Source organism: Dioscorea cayenensis, chromosome 19, assembly GCF_009730915.1.
Source record: "Dioscorea cayenensis subsp. rotundata cultivar TDr96_F1 chromosome 19, TDr96_F1_v2_PseudoChromosome.rev07_lg8_w22 25.fasta, whole genome shotgun sequence".
NCBI lineage: Eukaryota > Viridiplantae > Streptophyta > Magnoliopsida > Dioscoreales > Dioscoreaceae > Dioscorea > Dioscorea cayenensis.
The window spans coordinates 27,021,489-27,035,841 of record NC_052489.1 but is presented as its reverse complement, the minus strand read 5'-3'; the positions used below and the strand labels follow the sequence as shown (position 1 = coordinate 27,035,841).

General features: G+C 34.0%; 1 protein-coding gene across 5 annotated transcripts in view; it reads right to left on the bottom strand.

The window, feature by feature from the left end:
* Nucleotides 1-12,848, bottom strand: part of LOC120283396 (ABC transporter C family member 2-like) — a 24,367-nt gene extending 11,519 nt beyond the window's left edge. Inside the window, exons 1-17 of one of the 5 annotated variants that reach the window (XM_039290070.1) lie at nt 12,578-12,848; nt 11,331-11,759; nt 8,980-9,158; nt 8,002-8,041; nt 7,607-7,766; nt 7,350-7,464; nt 7,184-7,264; nt 7,051-7,075; nt 6,805-6,861; nt 5,380-5,445; nt 4,276-4,350; nt 3,374-3,481; nt 2,604-2,738; nt 1,799-1,905; nt 1,630-1,723; nt 1,322-1,489; nt 835-975 (exon numbers count right to left, since the gene is read on the bottom strand). In XM_039290070.1, the coding sequence (XP_039146004.1) occupies nt 835-975; nt 1,322-1,489; nt 1,630-1,723; nt 1,799-1,905; nt 2,604-2,738; nt 3,374-3,481; nt 4,276-4,350; nt 5,380-5,445; nt 6,805-6,861; nt 7,051-7,075; nt 7,184-7,264; nt 7,350-7,464; nt 7,607-7,766; nt 8,002-8,041; nt 8,980-9,158; nt 11,331-11,663 (1,884 nt within the window). In that variant the 5' untranslated portion in view covers nt 11,664-11,759; nt 12,578-12,848. Of the gene's footprint in view, nt 1-834; nt 976-1,321; nt 1,490-1,629; nt 1,724-1,798; nt 1,906-2,603; nt 2,739-3,373; nt 3,482-4,275; nt 4,351-5,379; nt 5,446-6,804; nt 6,862-7,050; nt 7,076-7,183; nt 7,265-7,349; nt 7,465-7,606; nt 7,767-8,001; nt 8,042-8,979; nt 9,159-11,330; nt 11,760-12,577 lie in introns of those variants that run through there. The other 4 variants (XM_039290069.1, XM_039290071.1, XM_039290072.1 and 1 more) reach the window with 4 other exon arrangements.
* Nucleotides 12,849-14,353: the final 1,505 nt, after the last annotated feature.

Here is a 14,353-nt window from a genome sequence, read left to right as displayed (position 1 = left end):
CAGGTCTCAAAGGGTAGAATAAAGAGACAGTGTAATCAGATAAAGTAAAAAATAAAGACAAGTAATGTGGCTTCACAAGCAAAATAATATGATATGCAATGCTTTAAGAGAGTAATGCCTACTTCCTGACCACTAGATTATGATAAGCAATACTGTAAACAAAAACTGACTGATACTCAAATAATTTTAAATTTTATTAGGTTATGATAAGAAATATCATGAATAATGTCCACTGCACAAATAAATTTAGATTTACAAGATTATGTTCATACAAGTAGAATAAAAATCAGTGAGTAGTATACAGGTATCAAATTCAAATTCTTAACCAACAAATATGTCTGATGGCACTTTCAAGTCACTCTTTTCCTAAATTAACATCATAAAGACAACTAAATTTTCACCCACATCACTGAGCAACTACGATAAGTAAATCCGAGTCAGGTAACCAAAGCAAAAACAAGAAACACGTAACATCAGTAAAATGCTATTCCTTAAGGGAACATACACAGAAAACAATCATTACTTGTTATAAAAAAAGAAAAAAGAAAAAAAAAATTTAATGCCTTAGAAGAGAAGCAAAACAGAATTACGCCGTTGTGTCACTTGCGTGTTAATGTTAGCATGTCCTCATCTTAGTTTAGTTGACCTTATCCTTTTCTGCTTAGCTTGATTCCCGACCTTATAAGTTAGTTCCTACATATATCTACAGAGGATTTGTAGATCTACAAGAATTCAATCTACTACAATAAGTGAATGTCAGGACAACCTGTTTTCAAAAGACCAGAAAAGATTCATAGTATAAATTTGACACACAAATAAAACATGGAAGTAAACCTTGGAATCCCAAACAAAGAATCCATCCTTGATTGATATGGCTGGAAGGGCTGGATCAAGAGGTGGATTTGGTAAAAGTATTCGTTCTTCAGTTAAAAATAACTCCTCCAGTCGATTCAAAGATACATTTGCATTCACAACCTGTCAATAATTAGTACAAATCAAATTTCCAACATCAATATCCTTCAATAAGTGGGGAAAATATATCATTTATTAATATGACAGAAGCATCATCTACTCTTATACAGGTTTCACAAGTAATAAAGAAAGCATGGATATTTATAATATAAATTCAATGACCTTTCATGGAAACGAACATTTATTGAACTCTCTTAACAGGCATTTTGGTCTTTTGTTCTCGACTTAAAATGTGAAGATAATAATCATGATCCCACACTAGAGGCCAACCTTTTGTGTGGCTGTCATATTTACATGAAGTGAATTTGAAACAGACAAAAGGGAATATTACTAAGAGAGAGTTTATCACCTGAGTAATCAAGTTAGGGAGCATGAATAGAGGAAACCGCAACACTGCAAACAGGGAGAGTGATGTAAATGCCTTTGCTGGAGTCAAGTCTCCTCCCAATAGAGAAAACACCCCAAATGATATTACGGTGACAATAACTGGAATGCTGTTTAGGAAAAAAAAGTTCCACTGCAAAATAGGCAATAAAATAAACAAAAAAACCAGCAATTACTGCATATAACAATAAGGAGCAAGACAACCAACTATTTAATAGCATCATCTGATGCTGTCAACCATTTCAGAGAACTTCCAAAGTTTAGGTGCCTTACAGCGCCCAAGAGCTGAGCTCTACGAAACCATGAAAGTTCATCATTCCTAATGCTTTGCACTTTAGACTGGAAACTTTCCTCCCAAGCATAACACCTGCCAAGCAAAGGAAACACTCATTTAGCCACAAAAATAATCAACACAATAACCTTTGCAATAGCAAAAGCATACTTCACAGTATCCATAGCAGCCAATACTTCATTCATAAGGCCAATTCGAGTGTCAGTACGTTGCAAAGCCTCTTTAGTTAGCTCACGCATTTTGCTGATCACATATGTCTAAAACCACAAAACAAAAGTATAGAGATAAGTTTACAGACAAAAGTTTCGAATAAGTGCAATTGTTGCATGGACTACAAAGTTGCAGTTACATGATTGGAGATGCTCTCTTGCAAAATGCATGGTTGACTATAAACCATGCTGGATGAGATACTATGCTATATCAAGTGAAAGAAAATAAAAGCACACTAGTGATGCTAGACAAAATACAGAAATATTTAATTCAAACACCTGCTCCATTAGGTGAGCATATTTATACAGGAATAGCAACATAATATATGAAAATAGAGTAATGGAAGTTTCCAACAACTAGAAGAACTAACGCAAACAAGAAGATCAACTCAAGAAAGGAGGCTTGCTAATAGAGAAGAACCAAAAACAGGTTTCTTCATTAACTTTCCTCCAAGATTTAGGACTAGAAAAGTTGAAGGGAACTACTTCACCAAGACATCTAGAGAGACCAATGTGAAGAAACCTATTAACTTTCCTTCTAGAGAATGATGATGAATAAAAAATAAAATAAAAAAAATCTCATTGAAGGTAAGAACATAACTAATCATGGAATTGAGGATTCTAGAAAAAGGGACAGAGTTTTATCCACCTGAAGCCAAAACCCTAATAGACCATCTACAGCCCACTAGTAGCAGAATAACCATAAGCAAGAGCAGTATATAACAATGTGCAACGAGAAATTCCACCTGAATAGGGAACATAAGGACCAGCATTAATGAACCAATAAGTGAAGCAACACCTAGCTGTTTGTACAGAAGTATAACAGCAATAGTGATACGAAAAGGAGCTGACCACAAACTGTGAAGCTGCTGGCAAATTTGCTGCAAAAAAGAAATAAATATGTATTATTACATCTTTTAAAGTTAACCGCAGAACAATATAAATGAAATAGTGAGCAGTATCACATAACAATATATCAACTAGCTAAAAAGATATATAAATAATAATATTTAATATACTTTAAAAGTCAGGGACTTCCTTATATCAAACTTCCACTTTGGAAAAAACCTCATTTTAAGAGCACCAAAGTATAATATCAAATCTTGTTGGGCAATTTATTTCAGAAAAAAAAAAAACCCAAAATATAAAATAACCGGTAAATTATCCATGCCTTAATTTTTAAAAGCATTTTGGCCTCCCTTTGCCAAGTGTACAGTGAAACCAAAATATCGAACTGAAAGGTCTACCCAAATGGCTAGAACCTAACATTTCATAGTGCTGGATTTTGCTGTCATAGCTGAACACAGCATTTTCAAACATCAGGTTCAGCAGTCTTTGGAGCTAGCCTGGGTGAACCAGACATTCAAGTTATGAAGAGTAACTCACTACAAACAAACTAAATAATATCTTTTGAGAAAACCAAATAAGAAAACACTCAAAAGAATTAGATTTAGCAGTTAAATTAGATTAATATCCCTTAATGTTGGCAACAAAAGATAAGAACAGAGAGAAATGCCTGAAGTGCTTCTGCATCAGTTGTCATCAAGTTGGTTATTTTTCCAGAAGCAAATTTTCTGCGACCCTCATGAGTTAATCTTAGTGATTTACGAAATACAGCTGCAACCTGTAACAAGGAAAACAGGTCAGGCAATGCCACTAGAAAAAAGTTATCTAAGAGTAGAAACTGAATTAAAATAAGCTAACAAAAATGGCAATATACAAGCAAAATTAGACTACTAATATACCAAATAGGAGATTAAAGTCCTTATCATCTCAATGTGAAATAAGATATATTCCATATGTCTACAAGCATGAGATATTTATTTTCTAATATGGAGAACATAAGCCAACAATGGCATCAACATTGAATGAGCCTCCAATTAAAACATAAACTAATAAGGGAGGTGTGCATCATCTAAAGGAAACCATTTTGTGAGCTTGATTAGGGGTTAGGATAGTGGGTTTAAGTTTTGGAGTTTGATATCTTTTTTTGGGAAACTTTTGTATGAATTAACCAAACCTTGACATAATAAATACTAATTAAGATTCAAAAATTACTTTTATAATTAACACAGTTGTTAATTGAAATCAATAAATTTTTATAGTTATTCTACCTCTATTTAAATAATTAACCTTGTATAAAATGTTAGTGGGGTAACCTTGGGGTGTTTGGTTGGAACATTGGGTTATACTACAGGTTACCCAGGGTAACCCAAACCGAACACAGCAAATGGGGGTTATAATCATTCTTCTTTAGTCATGTTTTGTTAGATAAATGCCATGTATATACAATGGCGTCAAGATTTAGAAGTGAAACCTAACCCACAGGTATTTGAGTCAAAACATAGCCCAAACTAGCTCGCATTTAACTGAAGAAGTGCATTATTGAAATGAAATAAACTACATAACCAAAATTACCAGCGTAGATCTCAATCTGAAGCCAACCCGCATGACATTCTGAAAATACTGGGCTTCGCATAACACACCCAATGTCTGCGAAAATGCATTAGAATATTTGCACAATTAGAATATGACAGAAGAAAGCGAATTGGTTCAGTTAGTGGGTAAATGGCAAACACAACTAAATTGTAAGATAAGATATAATGAGTATGAAACTTGGATTACTACATGAACCTAAAGCACTTGGCAGAATCAGAATAAATGAAAAAAGATAACAAGTACAACATTAATTTAGCACAACAATCCCTCAAAAGTAACAGGAAACTTTAACTTGGTAAGGAGCAACTTTTCATTCTTTTCATTGTTTCATGCAAAATTAAAAACAAAAAAAAAAAGGGAGATGTTATGCTACTGTTGGAAATATAGTACCACATCGGTTGTGTGATAGAATAGTAATGGGTTTATATATAGGTATAGGGATTGAGCCATTAAGTCTTGAGACTTTTTGGTGTAAGACTCCTAAGCCCATATAGAGCCCATATAGGGCCCACTAGTACCAAAAATATAAAATCTAACAGCTACATTCCTCCAAAAATTTCTCTCTAGAGCTAAAACCAGCCAAACTAACAATAAATATAGACAACCCAAAATCTAGCCAAATAGACAATGAATAGAGGCTCAAAACCAGTCAGACTAACAATAAATATGGGCAACTCAAAATCTAGTCAAACAAAAATGAATAAAGGCTCAGTTCACTTACACTCAAAATTTCAGCCAGCCAAATGAGAATTGGTGGAATGGTAACAGGTATAATATTAATCTCAGGGATGATGTCAAGATATTCAGTGGGATGTCTCTTATTTAAGGATGATCATAACAGTAAAAATTGCAAATAATAGAGGGCAAGGAAAATAAGAATCCAACAGAAATAATGTGACAGTCCTTAAAATAACTGCAAGTAGTTAGGCATGATGAAATCTACTTCATCTCCAGAATAATATAATTTTCTACTTGATACAAGAGACATTTAGCAGGTCAAAGTGATAACGATGAGTATTTTAAAACAAGAAAAGCAGATGAGGGAATGTTGATCACTGAAAATTCAAGCAACAAAGGTCATACCACTCCAGCAAATATCGAGAAAGCATAAATATATCCATTCCATGATGGGTCTCCTTGTTGCATAGACTGCAAACAACAATAAAATATTATTAATGCTGGCAGTTCCAACTCTGGATTTAAGAAATATACTCAACTTTATGATCAGAAAGGACAACTTACAATAAGGAATCAAATATCAGTAACTTGATTTTCACATTGAATAAGGAATTATATTATTTAGAAAAAGGGGCCTCCTAAAACATCCAAGTCATTTCATCTGCAAAGATAGAGTTTAAACCCATGTGCTCAACTCATTCAACATTTAATAATAAAAAAACCACTTATTCATCTCTAAATCTGATTATTGACAAGTCATAGGTCAACTTGCCACCTATTAGCCTCAATAATAGAATTTATGCCTGTCCAATTGCTAATATAGCCATTCCACAACTTCAATGGAACTTGTTCCACTAGTGCACCATAGAATTGTCAAACTAAAAATAGCCGATGATATAGACTTCTATAATAAACACTATGTTAGCATGTCCACATCTTACTTTGGTTAACATTTTCTTAGTTCTAGTTTAATTTCATACTAGTTAGATCATATTCCTTATTAGTTTGATTGATATTTTGTTAGCACTATCTTATCTCACTATTTGGCTATAACATTCTTGTAAGTCTCAGGAAGTTCATAGAATGGGGGAAATGGATTGTATTTTCTACATGGTACCATAGCAGGTTCATCTATGCCACTGCTCCACTATCTATGGTGATTTTGCCCTCACACTTCCACGTGCAATGATTGATCAGAAACCCTTCATCCATGGCGATCATGCCTTCTCGCTTTCACGTGAAATGGCTATCCAAAATCCTCTAACTACTACTATAACAATGTTTGCAATATCTAGTCTAAATCCTTCTTGTACTTTATATGTTTTACTGCTACTACTTCTAGGTGCAGCTGTCTACTTTTTGATGGTGATGCCGCCTACTGCCTCCTGTCATTGTTGCCTGAAGAGGCATGACTACTTTTCAATTATGCAAGTTCAGTATGACAGGGACCTCCATGCTCCAACTTGAGTTAGCATGTGTTTATCTTAGTTGATGCTATCTCAGTTCTAGTTTGATCCATATTGGTTTGTTATTCTCCTTATCTTACTAGTTAATTTGATACTATCTAGAATTTACACCTATACATCTTGTAAGTCTCTAGGAGTATGTGGAGTGATGCAATAAGAATTTAGGTTTTTTTTTTCATCTCCAATTCAAAGTTCCATCATTCTACTAAACATCCTAAGTGACTAAAATGATATTAGAGCAATTAGCTCTAAAATACAAATGACACATCAAAAAAACAAAACAAAATTTATAAGGTATCGATGAAAAAGGGCACCAAAATAGATCATCTCTTGCTTATATATACAAATAGGAAAGAGAACTCACCTCTAGAAGGAGGTCTAGAATTATCGGGCCCACAAACTGTGAAGCATCATTCCCAATCTGCTCAATTTTGAAAAAAATGGAATGCTAATAAGCCCAAGTTGATAAACAAAAAAAGAAACTCCAAATATATGGTCAATAGTTTTATATTGTAATCTCTAGCGAGCATACTGGATGGCACATACTCAATATACGCACCATCCTTGATCAGAATAAGAATTAGTGACTACTGTAAAAAAAGTTAATTACCTTGAAAAGCCCTCCCAACCAAAATCTGAAAATAGAAACGGACGTAAATCAATCTGCTAAACAAGATCGTACACTTAATAAAAACTCATGTCCATGGAATCATGGAGATGCAAATACAAACGCCTCTACATACCTTCCTCCTAGGCTTTGGTGAAGAGCTCTCAACAGCCAAGGTTTTTGTCTCTGAGATTCTTCTTGCCAGCATTTCTGGAACCTGCAACCGACGTCCAGATTAAAACATAATGTAGTCTGACAAGTAGTTTGAAAGAGTCATTTCCAAAAATATGCCCAAAACATACTTCTTGTTCAATGTCTCAGTCTCATCCCATGAATCTAATTTCCAAACATCCTTCTCAGTAATTGGTCTTTTATAACCTTGCTTCATAAGGGGAGTCACCCACTCAAAGAATATTCCTAGAAAAAATAATGCAAGATAATCATGGGAAAAACAGTCAAAACATATTTAAGGAATCATTTGCAAGCAAACAATAATTAAATATGTTCTGAATTATTATAAGAACAAAAGTCTTGCCATTTATGCAAACTAACCACTTACTGGAAAATAAATTAGCATGCCTTTCAGGGCAAATCTGCTCCCCTCCCGGAAGGGGTTCATAAGCTGTATTGTCACTAACCACTTCATTCCTTATGGGGGTGTATCCAGGATAAGGATCCAAATTGGGGACATACACTAAGAGGAGGATTCCAAAGACCAACTGCATAAGAGGATGTCAGTAGCACATAAATGCAGATTTGTACAATTCACCAAAAGCAAGGGGGAAACACTAATTGATAAAGAAATGCAAATCCATGATATTCATTACAAAGAAATAAGCTATGTGAATATTAAACTTGACGGCAAGTGATGGCTCATAAAATCCTCTGCATTGAGCATGATTAATAAATCTGCAAATGTAATTATCATAAGATATGTGAAAACAATATACAAACCTGACAGATTAACTCGCTTGTGTACAAGTAGAAGATTCGTCTGCATAGAAGAGCAAAAAATCAGTAAGTCTTCCAAGTTTCTAAAACAGAAATATCAAACAGAGCATGGTGATTGTAATCCAAAACATTAACAAGCTCACTGCATTCATCAAAACAAACAAGACAGTCAAATTTATGTTCTCAAGGTGTGAGCCTACAACACCCAGAGTAATAACATATAAAAGTACAAAGCTATCAAACAGAACATGGTAATTGTGATTTCTAAATATTAACAAGGTTTCTCCATCAATTGAGTCAAATAAGACATGAATTTAAATGCAGAAGATGTGTCTTAGACATCATCAATAATAGAATACAGAAGTATAAGGAACAATTAGATATAGCATTGGACTATAAAAAGTACAAAAATTATGCAAACTGATATCAGCAATTGCAGCTTAAATATCACATTAAATGAAGAACACTTGACCCACAATTGATAACAATAATGCTCTCACAAAGATCATAGTATAATCAGTAATATGCTAAGAAATATAAACAGATCACTTATTTCAAAATTAATTTTAAGTTGATGACTAGCAGACCTCTAAACAAATCTGTTACTTTGAGGGGGAAAAAACAGTCGATGAAATCAATAGACTCACTTATTGAACTTTGATATGGAATTCCCTTGCAATACTTATTTGCTCTATATATTTTCTTTTGCCATCTGGGACATGTTTCAGCTTAAAATCCTGATTTCTCAGTAAAATCTATTCACATTATTTTCAAATTTCAATTCTACCTCCACTTTAAGGAGCTAAAACATGTTGGCTAGACATGCTAGGAGTGAGCATTGTGTTTACTTATCAGCTGTGGAAATAATTATTTCTTGCATGTCTCAATGAATCAATAATAATGATGATGATAATAAGAACCTTATTTTGGCAGATAGTGCAGTACATTCGGAAATTAAATTTAACTGAACAAGACACTTACTTATCATAGTATTCTCTGACTGAAAGCACAAGATTGAAAACAGCAGTTTGTCCTATCAGCACATAAATTACCACAAACCGGATGTACCAACGGAACTCAAGGATGTAAATTTTAGTTTCCAATCCAATCATGATAAGCATAGAGCACCAAGTTGCTGCCTCAATCACCGACGAAACTATCTGAAAAGGAGAGAGAAATAAGAGAACACGGGCAATTGTTTATGCACATGCTAAAATTTTACCACAGAATAAGGTACAGCAAACACACACACACACACACACAACAGAAGGTACTGGACAAAAGAAAGTACAACAGAAAAAACACAAAATGTTTCTTCTAAAAATTGTGTAATTATATGAAATCCATAATAACGTGTACACGAACACGAAAAACAGCATTTCAAGGAGTAAATTATTAACAAACAAACCAATCAAAGAAAATATTAAAATTAGTGGTGTAAAACTTTCTCACAGTCATAGTTGTCAAAGAGGCGCGCCTCGGGCTCCTCGGGCGCAAGGCTCAACAGCTTGCGCCTTTATAGGTGTCAAGCGGGCACTATTACAAAGGCACGCGCCTTTGAGCCTAGACGCAAGGCTCAAAGCGTGGTCCTAGGCACGCTTTCGTAACATCAACAAATTTATTTGGTTATTTTTTAAATGTTTAGTTTAACTTTTAATCTTATCCACACATCTTTGATGATTAAAAATAAAAGAGGCCCACATACAATCAGAGCCGTTTAAAATTAGGGTGACCAACACACAACCAACCAAGTAGAATCAAGACTTCATCTTTCCTCTTCGGGCAATCCACTATTTAGATAAAGAGAATGATAAATTTGAAAAAGAAATTGATGATGTTGGATGATGATGGACTTGATGATTTTAATGATAGTTACTAAAATCTAGATTTTATTATACAAGTTAGGATTTGGACAATATACATGCATTATATCATATTATCGCATTTTGTATTATACATTTGAATATTATTTTGCATGTTATTATATACGTTTTTTTTCTAATGTCTGATTGTCTTCTATGATATTAATCTTTAGAACATTTTAAAACTTTAATACAAATTAATCTTTAGTACAAATATTTCTAATTTTTCAATTTTCTTTAGTGGTGACTGGTGCGCCTAGTGTTAATCAGGCTTGCGCCTAGGCCCCAGGACCCCCTTGCGTCTAGATGCACCTTACGCCTATGACAACCTTGCTCACAGTGAAGTGGAGATCCACCCAGATGAGCAACAAGTGGTGATGTTCAAGCATCATACAAATGTATACTGGTCACTGAATGGACAGGCTGTAGTTGATAATATTTTCATGGTATTTGTAGAATCGTTCTAAATTCTCTAGTATATGTTAGTGTATGCCTGTATGGCATTCAAATTAGTAAAGCTACAGCAATTACTATGGGCCCAACAAACTGCAATATTATTTATTGTGTCAATAAGAAGGAAGGTATAATAAAAGTGCATGACATTAAAATGAATAATGCTAAAACATTACTATAACCCGCCAGAAATGCTATAATTTTAGGAAGAGAGAAGAGCGAAGAGAGAAGATGTAAATTATTGAAGTCATAATCCAAATATAGGTAAGAGAAGAGCAAATCTTGAAACCATGTCAAAAGAAGCAAAGGATTCCAACAGATAAGGGTTCCCCATAGAACTAGCTGATGCATCAACCATTATAGAAGCTTTTGTTTGTTCATGATGAAGTAAAAAAGCATTAGAATGAAAGCAATACAAGAATGACCAAGTGAATATGTGTAAACAGCAGTTAGACAACAAGAACAGCAGAATGATTGTCAGGTACTAAAGAGGATGAAGGATAAAAATGATTCTAAAGGACATAAAAAAGCAAAGTAGAAATATCACCAATAACATTGGCTTGATAACCTGGACCACAAAAAAAAACAATGAACCACCAAGAATACAGCTAAAATTGGAAGTAGGCGAATGCATGGTTTGATCAAGATTGGTGAAGACGGAAGCATGGAACAAATGAAGAATAGTCAGGATTTAGTGATGATGGTAAGTAAATAGTTTTTTACACAAATCTACTTCCTGAAATCTGACCATGTAATATGAAAGCATGAACAAAATTTGCACTTTGTTCAAAACAAGTTCAGGCCAAAGCAAAAGGCTACACTTCCTTCATGTGCCAGTTAGTTATGTTTCCATTATGTGCCATGCAAGAAGCACCACAAAGAAACAAATTGTACAAAATTCATAATGAAAGATTAAAACTTCCGGATGTTAAAGGATATAGATTCCAGGATATTCTCAGTGATTAAAAGGCAACAATACTGATGAAAGATTAAATCTTGGGGAATGAATGCACTGACCTCAAATGGGGCAAGACTTGTCTGCCCATCCAAATTAACAAAAGAAGTGCCTGTGACCAGTCGGAACAATGGTTCTGCAGTGCAGTAAAGGGCTAACAACCCCAACAGGTAATTGTAATAAGGAGACCTCAGACAAAACCAACTAACAGTAGCATCTTTCTTTGTCCGCCATATCCGATAAAAGCACGCACCAAAAAGTGCCAAATGGGAGATGCAAATGAGCAATGAATCAATCCCACAGGGAGTGTATGCCCCAAATGCATTCTCCACCACCATTGCCCACACACCATTTTCCACAGGTTGGCAATACCATTCCAATGGCTTGAAACCCATGTGTATAAGTTTTTGTCAACAAAAGTCACTGAACTTCACAAACAACCAACTTTCTCTTCTTTTTGAAGCTTTCCGATGTGCAGCTGTTAACGTAGACTGATCAATAGATACAATTTAACTTCAAGAAAGGCAAAATAACCAATAGTTATAATTTAACTTCAATAAAAGCTACTTCCTCATCTGAGTAAAATCACATAAATAAGACTCAAGTCCACAGCATCCACAACAACATTAGAATACCTACAGAGCAAGAAAAATACGGAAATAATCATGAAAGAACTATCAATATTCCACAGACAAAGAACATACCTATTAATTAGTAACAAAAAAAGAAACAATGTCAATTGCTAAAAACCTAAAATCCCAAATAAAGGATTGCCCAAGATTCAGATTGAAACAACCAAACAGCAAATGGCAAAAAAATGAATCACTCCATAGAACCCAGACATCACCATCCACTCTCTACATTAATATCAGCCCAAACCCTAACCAAAACCACAAACAATCATCAACCAAAAAATATGCAAGAAAGCTCACATCAGAAACCAAGACAATTACTATCAAGTTCTTAAACCAAAAACTGATATTTCACCTAAATTTCAACTCAAAATCATTTGAAACCCATAAATAAACAGCAAAAATAAAATAAATAAATAAACAAACATCGCAAGAAAGCTCACAATACAAAATCCAGTCAATGCCATCAAGTTCTTGAACCAAGAACCAATCTTTCATTTAAGCTCAATCCCAGCAGAAACCAAAGGCACAAAAGAAAAGCTAACAACACCAAACCCAGACAATACCATCAGAATATTCTTGTTCAAAAATCTACAACCTTAACTTCAACTCAAAACTCACCCAAACCCAGAGCCAAACAGCAGAAAGAAATCAATCCAAATGGCAAGAAAGCTTACATCCGATTCCAAACTAAGAACTGATCTACAACCTCAAAACCGTCTCCGGATCAAAATCCAGAGAAACTCAATCAGAAATCGGAACCACCCACCAAACCGCACCATGCAGATCAGATACTTCCAAGAATCAACCAAAAACGAAGATGAAGATCAGGGATAAGACAATCGCAACGTGAATTTCGAAACCCTAGTAAATCTCCAAGATTGAGCACACACACCCTCTCTCTCTCGATCTCGATGCGACCCAATATATTCCTACACTTGCGGAAATATCAATACCCAAAAACACAACCGTCATCGCTGACGAGCGCTGAATAGATCGGTCAATTTATAGTATGTATATATATATATTTAGACCTTTTAAAAAGGCGAACTTTTGCAATCATGCCCAAAAATGTTTAAATTTTATTAAGACCTCATTTTGGGCGGCTTGTTTGTTTGGACTGTAAGTTTAAATATTGTTTATGATTGCGTGGGTGTCAAGCTATTTAATGTTTATATAGTAATCATTAAACACTATAATGGTGGGTTTTTCTTAAAACAACCCTGTAAGAGTTCAAAATTACATTCATATTGACACCTTTGGGTGTGTAATTGCATTGGCTGCGTAGCAGGACTGGTTTTTAGCAGTTCTTTTGGGTGGCTGAGTAAGTACATAATTCGTGCTTAACCAATTTCTTGTTCTCACGTGGTTAGACAATTTGTACTGCTATTAATCAGTTCAAGGATCAAAGTTATGTACGACCCAAAAAAAATAAATAATTAAATAATTTATCCTCAAAATTATTTTTTCAATATACTTTCTCAATTTTTTTTATCAGTCTCAAATCCATGTTTCTTTTTATTTGTTATTTTTAAATATTAAAAAATATTTATTATTTTTTTTCAAAATAATTTTTACCATTCTATTGAATTCTCTTATTAAAATTAAATATTAGGAAAAAATATATAAAAATATGAATTATAGATAATTTAAAAAAAAAAACAACTAATTTTATATAAAATTTTATGAAATAACTAAGTTCCTAAGATTTAGTTAACAACAGATAAAAAGAAACGAAAAGAGTATATATATTTTTATATTTTTTTAATAAAAAAATATGAAAAACCTGATGTTAGTAAATAAAAAAAATCATTCTCTCTTTTCTAAAATTTTCCAATTTATCAAATTGCCACTGCAACATGTGCTACTTCCCTCAAATTCTAGTTCCAAGATTCTCCTTTTTTGAGCTTGTAAGCACGCTAATTATTATTCTCAATGCTCTCTCTCTCTCACTCGGACATTGATTCATTTGTTCATTTATTTATTTTAGATTTTTTTGTTTTTTTGGGGACCAGAAAAAGAAACTTGAGTCAGCGGTGGTACTAAACAAAAAATATATATACATTCAAAATAAAAGTTCAAAGGCCTTTGACTTGAGTGGGGGTACTAAGCAAAAAAATATATATACATTCAAGGCCTTTGACAATGAGCGCAATAAAGAGCAGAAAAAGGAATTCAAGTCCCTACAATGAAGTATGAACGGCATTATAACCCTTTCAAGAGATTGCTTTGTGTCCGTCCATCTTTTGATGTTGAGATCTGTTTCAGTGTTGGACTAGAAAGCAAAATCAATAAATACAGGGGGGGCATAACTAAAAAAACAAGGAGTCTGATAGTAATTATAAATGAATGGGCCATGTGCATTATTACACAAGAAGAGATTCTGAATGCACTCACTGACCAATTAGCCAGACTGATGAGTCACTTTCTGTTCCCCCACCCAAAGAAAATTC